This window comes from Pediculus humanus, genomic scaffold (genome assembly GCF_000006295.1).
Source record: "Pediculus humanus corporis 1103172107627 genomic scaffold, whole genome shotgun sequence".
Lineage (NCBI taxonomy): Eukaryota > Metazoa > Arthropoda > Insecta > Psocodea > Pediculidae > Pediculus > Pediculus humanus.
This window is the reverse complement of record NW_002987240.1, coordinates 176,327-186,876: the sequence shown is the minus strand read 5'-3', so window position 1 is coordinate 186,876 and position 10,550 is coordinate 176,327. Positions and strand designations below refer to the sequence as shown.

Below are 10,550 nucleotides of genomic sequence, written 5' to 3'. Positions count from 1 at the left end.
CCCCCCCTCCCTCCACCCCCCCGCACACTCACACACACAATCATTATTGGAAGTGGAAAGATTGGATCATGCGGAAAATGATGTATTGAAGTTTTTCTTTTTTTTTTTTATTTTTATTTTGAAAGCGAAAAAAAGATTTGGTTTTTTTGAAAAGTATTTTTTTTTTAAAGAGGAGTTAAAAACAAAAAAAAAGAAAAAAGTTGAAAAAAAAGAAAAAATTTTTTTCTTAACAAGATTTTCTCGGTAATTTCGAATTTTCTTTTTTTTTTTTTTGGAGTAGTTTGAAAATTTTTCTTTTTCCTCCCCTTTTCCCTTCCCTTCCTTTTATTTTATTTTAGATATTTTTTTTCTTCTTATTTTTGTTCTTGTTTCGTAATCGAAAATTGAAAACATTCACAATTTCGAATTAAATTTTCGGAAAAACATGTAATAATTACGATGCCATTCTTTTTTCTAATTGTACGAACGTAAAAGCGAACGAACGGTTTTTCCTTTTTCGAGGTTTCGTCATGGCGTCGTTGTTGTCGTTGTCACTCTCGGTGTTGTTGTCGTTAATTACCTGATAAGATGCGATGATAACGGAAGGGAGGAGGGTGGAAGGGAGAAGATTTAAAGCTTTAAACCGTAATTCATTTTTAAAATTACACGGTCGATAAATTGGTCACCGCGGATTTGACTCCCTTTTAGAAAAAAAAAATTGTCAGAGTCATTAAGGTGATAATAATTAATTAATCATCACGCGAATGCGATCGTAAAATTGTTGTTTTCCCTCCCCCCCTTCTCCCCTCTCCCCGTTAGTTGATTCCTTTTTGTCGTCGTCTGCTTTAATGAAATTCATTCCTTTACTACTAAAATGTATGGAAAATGGGGGGGAAATTTTTTTTTTTTTTTTTTTTCTTTTTGTAAAGTCTGCCATCATGCGGACATTTAATTTATCTAAATTTGTCGTCGTGTTTTCGTTTTTTTATTTATTTTATTACGTCATGATTTTTTTTGGGGGGAGGGGGGGATAGTGGGGATTTTTGTTTAAAAAAAATACGTTTCGATTGGGAAATTTAAACAGACGTATCCCTGGGATTCCCAAAATTTTTTTTTAATTTAACGTTTTCTCTACTCCGCGCGTCCCGCGAATGTTGCAAATAAGATTTTCGTGACGAAATTTTTAAATTAATCCCGGAATGCACCAAAAAAGAAAAAGAGTATAAATGAATTCACGTGATGCTAAATCCACGTCATTTCTCCTTCCACGTCAATCGCAAAACCGAGTATTTTTCAATATCGTCAAAACGTTTAAACGTAAGACTTATCATAAACTTAAACAAATTTATTTAGTTAATTAACGATTGAGTATTATTATTATTATTTTTGTAAATCAGAAAAGGGATTAAAGTTTGTTGTTGTTGTTGTTGTTGTTAAACTAACGTTTTTTTTCTTCCTCGATTCGGCTAAATTTCTATTAGATGCGTGCATACATATGGTGGGAAAGTTGTGAAAACGATAAATCCTTCCTTCCATCCGCGTACTCTCTCACTATCTCTCTCTCTCTCTTTTTCGGGTTTTAGACGATACACGTATAATAAAATAAATAAAATTTAAACGTTTTCGTAATTTCCTTATAAATTTTTTTTTTTTTTTTTTTTTTTCAAAGAAAATCGCAAAAGACGCCAAAGAATTAAGTTATATATTTATGTATATTAAATTTTGCGTAACGGTTGAGTTAAGAAGAAACCTTTTAAGGTTTTTTTATTTATTTTATTTTCTACGAGAAAAGTGAAAGACGATTTTTAACAAAAACGAAAAAAACGACGACGACGACGTTTTTCCCATTCTATGATTTATGAGATCACTTTTATTTATTTATTTTTATTTTTTCCTTTGTCGAGTATACGTGTGGAAATAAAACTAGTGTGCGAGAAAGGTTGTAAAAGAAAAGGAAAAAAAGGAAAAAAAAGGAAAAGTGAATGGCATTTTAAATAACAACAACAATTCTGCGAAAACGATTAATTAATTAATTACATTTTTTTTTTTTTCTTTTTAAAGAGTAAGAAGAATGCACTCCTCGGAAAAGTTTTTTCCACCCTTTCCCCTCCCCTCTCCCACTCCATCTCCCTCCCTCTCTTCCTCCCTTGTTTTTTTCTTCGCATCGATTTTTTAAAATTAATTATCTTACCAATTCCCACGGATGGTAGTAACTCGGTGAATAATTGATTAAAATAAGAATTTTATTATTATTATTATTATTATTATTCGAAATGTGAGATTTTTAAGGTTTTGTTCGTGGTGCCTGCCATCTTTCGGATGACGAAACGTGTAAGGTTCAATCGATTTTCCGTTTTCCATTTTTCTTTTTTTTTTCGTTTTGTTTGTTTTGGGAGATTCTCAACCTGGCACGGACGGAAAAAGTTTTTTTTTTTTTTTTTTTTTTTTTTTTTATTATTTGCGACACGTTTAAAATTATTTAAATAACTCCTTCAAATGAAATGTGGAGGTGGGGGGGCCGCACGGGAAGGGGGTCGGAAAGAAGAAAAAATTGAATTTGTTTTTTTTTTTTCTTCTTGTTCGTTTCATTCGTTGCATCATCTTTTGCGATATCTGGATTTGAAACCCGACATGTTTTTTTTTTTATTTTATTTGTTTTGTTTTTTTAAAAAATATTTTTTTGGTTCAATATTCAAATAATGAGTGGTGTAATGAATGAGTGAATGAAAAAGACGTTTCAGTTCTTAGCAGCCCCTCCTCACCCCTCCCCATAATTTTTTTTACTTTTTTTCGAAAGAATAGAAGGAGGAACAAACAAAAAAAAAGATGGAGGAAATTAGAGAAAGTTTTTTTTTTTTTTTTTTTGTCAAATTCTGTTTTTTTTCCTTATTGATTTTTTCATCGTAACGATGATTATTATTATTATTCTTATTATTGCGAATTCATTAAAAAATTTTTTTTTTCACTTTGAAATTTTATCGCAAAAAAATGTTTTGGGTTTAACTGTTTTTTTTTTTTTATAACCTTTTTTATTTTACGCTTTTTTCAAAAGTGGAAAAGGACACCTCGGACAAAGTTCCATGAGGATGAGGGTTTCTATTATTATTTTATCTTCCTTCTTCGTTTTCTCTTTTTTTATTATTATTATTTTTTTTTTTTAAGGTTAAGGTACGTTTGTGAATGTGTGTGTGTGGAAAAAAAGATTTAGGGATTCTGTTGTGACGTTTATAAAAAAAAAATTTTTTTTTACTTTATGTCTGTGGAGTTTGCGCCTCCTTTTTTTCCTCCTTTTTTTTTTCCTCTTGTCTATTTTTATTTATTCAAATATAAATTTTGAAAAATTTTTTTTTGCCTCTCTCTCTCTCTTTCTCTCATTTATTAATGTGGACATTTCTTACGTTTTTTTTGAGGGTCAGGTTTTGTTTTTTTACGAAGGTAAGATTTTCACGGTGTTTGTGCGCGTATGGTTTTTTTTTTTTTAATTTTTTTTTTTTTTTTTTGCTAGAAAAAATTTATTTCGAGGATTTTTTGCTTTTAATCCGTTCTGATTAATCGTAATCCTGAATTTTATTTTTATTTTTTTTTGCTCTCGTTTCTCGTTTTTTTTTGTTATATAATTTTTAAAAACAAAAAAAAACGGTGGGAAAAAAATTATTTATTTTTTATTGATCGAATGATTTTTTTTTTCTTTTCTTCACGTTTCGGCTTTACGTTTAATTTTTTTTTTTTTTTGAGGGGGTAGAAGGGGTTTTTTTTAGGGGTTGAAAAAAAATTTCTAAAATAAATGTTTGATTTTTTTCGCTAAGCCGAAAGAAATTGCAAATAAAACAAAAAAGAAAAAATTAGACGGATGGGGGGGGGAACGCGTCTCCCGAAACGACCTACATTCGCAAAAAAAAATTTTTTTATAAAATCCTTCTTTTATATACGAAGGATTTAAAAGTTTTTTGTTTTTTTTTCGAAAAGTTAAATAGAAATTTAAAACTGAATGTGAAAAAGTTTCTAATTTTCCTAATTTTCCGTCTCTGAAATAGTAATAATAATAATAATTATAGTAAGAAAAATCAAAAAAAAAAAAAAAAAGAGAGGGGATGTGGAAAATAATGATGGCGAACGATAAATAAATAAATAAATTTTTGGAAAATGTTTAAATCGAGTATGGAAAAAAAAGGAAAAAAGTCATACTAATTGAATTTAGGTCTGGAAAAAATGGCTCCGGAGGAGGTTGAAACACTGAGATAGATTTTTAGGTAAATACGTTCGTGATATTATTATTTCAAGTTACATCCATTTGGATTTTGAATCGCGCAAACGCTCTCTTACCGAGGGTAATATCATGTAGATCGATAAAACTTCCCCCCATTTTGTTTTTTTTTTCACTTTGGTTTTCAACCGACTGACGAAAAGAAAAGTCTAACCAGACTGAGAAATCCGGCCATTTTTTTTTTTTAAAAAAAACGGTTTTTACCTTAAAACTCAATTTTTTCCTTTTATTTATTTTTAATTTTATTTTGGGGGTAAAAACGAAAAAAATGAAACCCCCATTGCGGTGAGAAGAAAATTTTTCTGAATGTATTTTTTTTTTTTACACCGCTCCGTGCTCGGTTTTCTTTTTAAAATTTTCCCAGGGAACGATTATTATTATTATTATTAGTATTATTGAGAAACGAATCGAAACGATTATATTGTATTTGAGATATGTTGTCGTGTTTAACCGATTAATTAAGTGGTCAGCATATGGCGTCGTCGTTGCTGACACGTCACGTACCACCCTTATCAATGTGATGTTAATAATAATAATAATAATAAAAGACAAAAGGGAAATTTGAAAACGTAGAAAATTTTCCTTTTTTTTTTTTTTGAAAATGTTTATTCTGGGATAAAAAAATTGTCGGTAGGGATTTTTGAAGCGGGAGGTGGTGAGGAAAGAAGAGAAGAAAAAGATTATGAGGTAATTTAAAAAAATGGCGTAAATCGAACTTTGATTTGACCATTTTTGTTTCCCCATCCACCCCCTTCCTCCTCCCTGTCTTTATGGAAAATCGAACGATTGAGAAATTACGTGGTCGTGGGCGAATATAAAAAAAAATTCGGTTTTTTGTTAAAAAATAATAATTATTATTATTATTTTATTTTATTTTTTTGCGTAGGAAAAGAAAAACGTTGTCGGTAAATCGAAAGCACTTTACAAATATGTAAATATACACATGTATATTATCATTATTATTATTACTATTATTATTATTTTTATTGCTTGAAAAACACAAGTAAAGGTAAACTAACAACAACTTTTCCAATTATGAAAAATTACTTATTTTAAGTTTCCTTAATGGTTTTAAGTGAAAAGGAACAAAAGAAGGAAAAGAAAAAAAGGAAAAAAGGATAAAAAAAGTTTTTAATTGAAATTTAAAAAAAAAAAAAAAAAAAAAAAAAAAGGAAAAGTTTTTTTTTTTTTTTTACTCCACACTCGAGTAAAGTCAAGAGAGCGATTTTATTATTATTATTATTATTTTTTTTTATTTGTATTTTTCCGGGTGAAAACCAAATTGAGGTATTATTAGGAGGGAGGGAAGGGGGGTAAATCGAGTTTTAATTTTTTTTTTTTTTTAATTTAGGGAAACGCTAACCTACCCCGTTGAAATTCGATGAATTTTGACGACGGAAAAATATTCAGTTTATTTAATAAAAAAAAAAAAAAAAAATTCAACGATCGAATATAGATAATCAATCAATCAATCACGTGGATCTTTTTTTTTTTTTTTTGTAAAATTTTAAATAATAAAAAAATGCATGATAAAAAATTTTAATTTTGGAAAAATTTATACGTCTATGAAATTTTTTCATTTTTATTTTTTTATTTTTTTTTTTGCAATAAGGGAATCAAAATATAAATGTATATATGCATATGTACTACCTTCTACCTTCCTACCTCTCTCCCTCCCCGTTTTCCCTTCCCAAAGCGATATTTATTAAAATTCATAAGGAATACCTGTTTGGAAAAGATTTTCCTGGAAACGTTTTCCACTTATTCACTCTCCGCATTCATTTTCGTTTTTTTTTTTTTTTTTTTTTTCTAACATTTGCATTCGTTCGATAATAAATAGGAAAATAAAACGAATCGAACGATTTTCATTTTCATTTTTAATTTAATTAATTAATTAAAAAATTTAAAATTTTTTTTGTTTTTGTTTGTTTTTGCGTCATTTTGTTCCCTTTTCGAAGAAAACGACATCAGTATTTTTTTATGGTGGAAAAATATAAATGAGTTTAACTGGAGCCGAAGAAAAAAAAATCGGCCTTTGTTTTTTTCCCCCCGCACCCCCGTTTATTTTTGATATTATTTGTATATTTTTATTATTATTATTATTATTATTTTTTTAAAATTTATTTCAGAGCATTCTGGGTGATTTTAACAAAGAGCAAGAAGCTTTCATAAAAGAACAACAGAGTAAAGTTACAGATGCTGCGGTTCCTCCATGGGTGGGCGTACCCAACGAAGAATCATTAAAACAAGAATGCTTATCACTTTCGACCGTGAGTAACAAAAAAAAAAAAATTTTCCGAGTCTTTTTTCGCTATGGCGGTCGCGACGTAAATGTAGATGGAGAGAAAAACTTTTTGACCCAGTGACTCCATTAGGAAAAAAAATGTATATAATAATAATGATAATTTTTTATGTTTGCCTTAAAAATTTTAAAATTTTGCACGTGGGGGGTTTTTTTTGTCGTCCAAATACGAAAAAGCGAAATCCGTCGGAAAAGCGAAAAATATTTTCTTTTGCAATACATTTTTCCTCTTTGTTTTTTTTTCTCGGAAACCACCACCACCACCACCATTGGTACTTTTTTTTTTTTTAATTTTTATTTTTTTTTTTCCCCTACTGAAAAACTGGAAATGATGAAAGCACGCCATCCTGCGTGAAAATTTAAAAATAAATCAAAAAAAAACATTAATATATATGTTTTTTTTCAACAAAAAGGCTTTAAAAATTATGTAAGATTTTTAAATGGCGGCGGGGAGGCGGGGGGAAAAAGAAAGGTTTAACTAACCTTTTTTTTATTTTCGACTTTTTTTCGACCGAGTTAAAATAAATGCGAATTTTATTAAATCGATACGTACAAAGAGACTCATGAACAGATTCATTAAAAAAAAAAAAAAAAAAAAATTTTTTAATTAAAAAAAAAAAAAATAATAATAATAATAAAAGAAAAGAAAATTAAATCTATGTAGGTATATTATTATTATTATTAACGAAGGACGCGAGGGAAAAAAAAAATGGCGGATTTAAAAATGTAATGCGGAGGAGATTTACTGAGTAACGTGCAGTAGTTAGGTACGTTTGAAGACTTTTCTTTTTTTTTTTTTTTTTTGTTTTTTTAAATTAAATTTTCATTAAAGTCTTTAGAAAATGTGTTGCGCACATGCATACTTTAAATGGAAATTTAAAAAAAAAATAAATTTTTTTTTTACCCTTTCGGGCGTTGGTGACGTCATAATTTAAAAAAACAAAGAGGAAAAGAATAAAAGGAAAATCTTATTCGTTAATCGTGAAGTCAATGAACTGCATACGGTGGGAAGAGGGAAGGAGGCGGAGGAGGTGGTGGGGGGCGGGAAGAAAGAAAAATGGAAAAAGTAATTATAAAGAAAGTTAAGTTTTGTTTTTTTTTTTTTTGTATTTATTTCGTAATCGATTAAAATATTTCCGGAAAAGGAAGGAAGAAAGGAAGGAAGGAAATGAGTAAGTAAAAGTGAAAAATCGGTTATGCTTATCGAACGGGATAATTTTTTCTGGAATAAAAAAATTCCAGATTTTTATCATTATTCGAAGGGATTTTTCCTTTTATTTCCGATTATTTGCCTCCTCGATTTGGGTACGTGCCAAAACAAAAATTATTTTCCTTTTTTTTTTTTTTAACTGTTGTTGTTGTCGTTGTTGCTGTTGTTGTCGTCGACGACGTTATCGTTCATTCAAATTAATAAAATCTCATTATGAGATTTGATAATGGATGGTGCGCGAATTCGAAATCCTTTTTTTTATTATCGGGATTTCCTTTCTTCTTGTGCAAAATCCGAATCGTTTGTTTTATTTTGTGATCCCAAAATGGTGGTCATACTCTTATTTATTAATTTTTTTTTTTCGACAGGACACGAGACATTTTGTTCGAGCTCCACCTCCGGGCGTTGATTTTCCATTCGACTACGAAGCGTCTTACAAGGTAGCTCTCGCGACTTTAGCCGAAGATCCAAATCTACAGAAAATGAGATTCGAATTGGTACCCAAAGTGTAAGTTCTTTTTAATTTTTATTTACATTCGGAAAAGGGTAGAAAAACAGGGAGGGGGGAAGAGAGAGGTGGGGGAATTATATTTTCGAATCGATATTCTTTTATTATTATTATTTTATTTTTTTCGCGAATAAAATAAAATCACGTTTAAACACTCGATTAATTCACCTGTCGGTAAAATTACATTTAAATTTATTACGTGACCTCCCACAATATTCGTGCCTTTTTTTTTTTTTGAGGTTTTAATTTTTTTTGTACACTTTCCCGATCCCGATTTCGAACGTGTAATACGATGAAATTATTATTATTATTATTATTATTATTATTATTATTATTAATATTTTTTTTTTGATAAAAAAGATATTATTGATTAATATTTTTATTGCTTTAAACTTTAATGCACATCACGATTTTATTATTTCTTCACATACATATATATATATATATATATATATATATATATATATATATATATATATATATATATATATATATATATATAAATATTTATATCGATTTTTTTTGGCGGGAAAGAGGAGAGGAAAAGGAAATAAAACTGAGGAGGGGAGGGGTAAAAAGAAAAAAATTGTGCGATGTGACTCTCCTCCATTTAAAATAAAAAATAAAATACGGTCTTAATCGATTGCCATTTCACTTGCCAGGGTTATTTTATGTCGTTTTATTATTATTATTATTATCATCATCATCATCATTATTTTTTTTTTATGTCCTCTTTTGGCGGCTTTTAAAATTTGAATGACAAAAAAAAAAAAAAGAAAAATGCGAGACGGTTTTAGTCGTCGTCGTCGTTGTCGTCATCGTGGAAATGGAAAATGGAATATTAGCGGATATCGAAAAAAATTTTTTGTTTGTTCGTTTGTTTTGTTTGTTTGTTTGTTGACACAGATATCAAGCGTGTTTTCCCATGTTCTTTGCAACGCACAGAAAATTGATATTCATCATTGATTTATTATTATTAAGGCTGTCGAAAGTTAAAAAAAACGACGACAGCGTAGTTAGTAATTTATTCTTAAAAGTTGAAATTTTAGTGAAGTGAGAAAAGTTTTATTTGATGGAAGAAGGCGGGAGTAAGAATTTGCAAAAAGGGGAGGGGTGGGGAGGAAAGAGAAGGAAGGAGGGAGGATGGGAGGGAACCGAAAAGAGGAGCGGGAAGTACAAGAAGAAAGAAACTTTTTATTATCGGGAACACATTCGGGAGAGAAAAATTTCATACGTTAATTTGATTGGTTTTCGATCCGAAATCGATCTCGAACGAGAAAATCGATCGAGAAAATTGATGGAAATACGGGAAGGAGGGGGAAGGAGGAAAAGTCCGTGTCGGGGAGGGGGGTTTTATCATTTTTTTTAATTTTTTTTTTTTTCCCCCTTCCCCGCTTCGAATAAAAAAATTTACGGTGATTTATATTATTATCGATATTGTAAGTGACGTTCAATAATAGTAATAATAATAATAATAATGATAATAATAAAGGTAATGATGATGATGATGATGATAATAATAATAAAAAATTAAATTAACCGTCGAGTAAATAACTGTAAAAAAAAAAAAAATAATAATAATAATAAAGTGAAAAGCGAGACGTTTATCGGATTTTCAAAAAAAAAAAAAAAAAAAATTTACTTTATAAAATAATAATAATAATAATAATAATAATGACGATAATGATGATGATTTATCTAATGGGAATTTTTTTTTTATTATTTCAGCGTAAGCGAAGAAAATTTTTGGCGCAATTATTTTTACCGGGTGAGCCTCCTTCGTCAGCAAGCGGAATTGGATGCAATGCAACCAGGCGGTGACCCGTCACGCACTTCAAGCGTCGAAGCCGAGACCGCAGGTACGGAAACTGAAAATTCACACGATTAATTAATTATTCGCTTTCATCTTTGTTTGTCCTACTTTGGGGGTCCGTTAATGATGATTAAAAAAATAATAATAATAATAATAATGATAATTATAAAAATGACCGCGACCGGAAAACGTAACATAAATTTTTTCCAACACAAAAAAAAAAAAAAAAAATGTCGGAAAGCGGCTACGGAAACTGGGTGGGGAGGGGAGGAGCGCGAGCTTTACGTGTCACTTTATCCATTTTTAAAAAATAACCGAAATTCCCAAAACTCGGAGTGGCGGAAAAAGGGGGGGGGAAAAACCGTCAAAAAAAAAAATTTATTCCGTTTGAATATAATTTGTAATTAATTTTCGGATTAACACAAACGGATTTATTTAATTTTTTTTTTTTTTTTTTTGGCTAATTTTTCATTT

The 10,550-nt window shown here is 29.4% G+C and overlaps 1 protein-coding gene across 1 annotated transcript; it reads left to right on the top strand.

Moving 5' to 3' along the window:
* Positions 1 to 6,223: 6,223 nt before the first annotated feature.
* Positions 6,224 to 10,151, top strand: Phum_PHUM253920 (synapse-associated protein, putative; the record flags this gene model as incomplete). Its single annotated transcript, XM_002426404.1, has 4 exons — positions 6,224 to 6,226; positions 6,373 to 6,513; positions 8,124 to 8,263; positions 9,992 to 10,151. 4 exons carry the CDS (start codon positions 6,224 to 6,226, stop codon positions 10,149 to 10,151), a joined length of 444 nt encoding a protein of 147 aa, XP_002426449.1.
* Between the last annotated feature and the right edge of the window lie 399 nt (positions 10,152 to 10,550).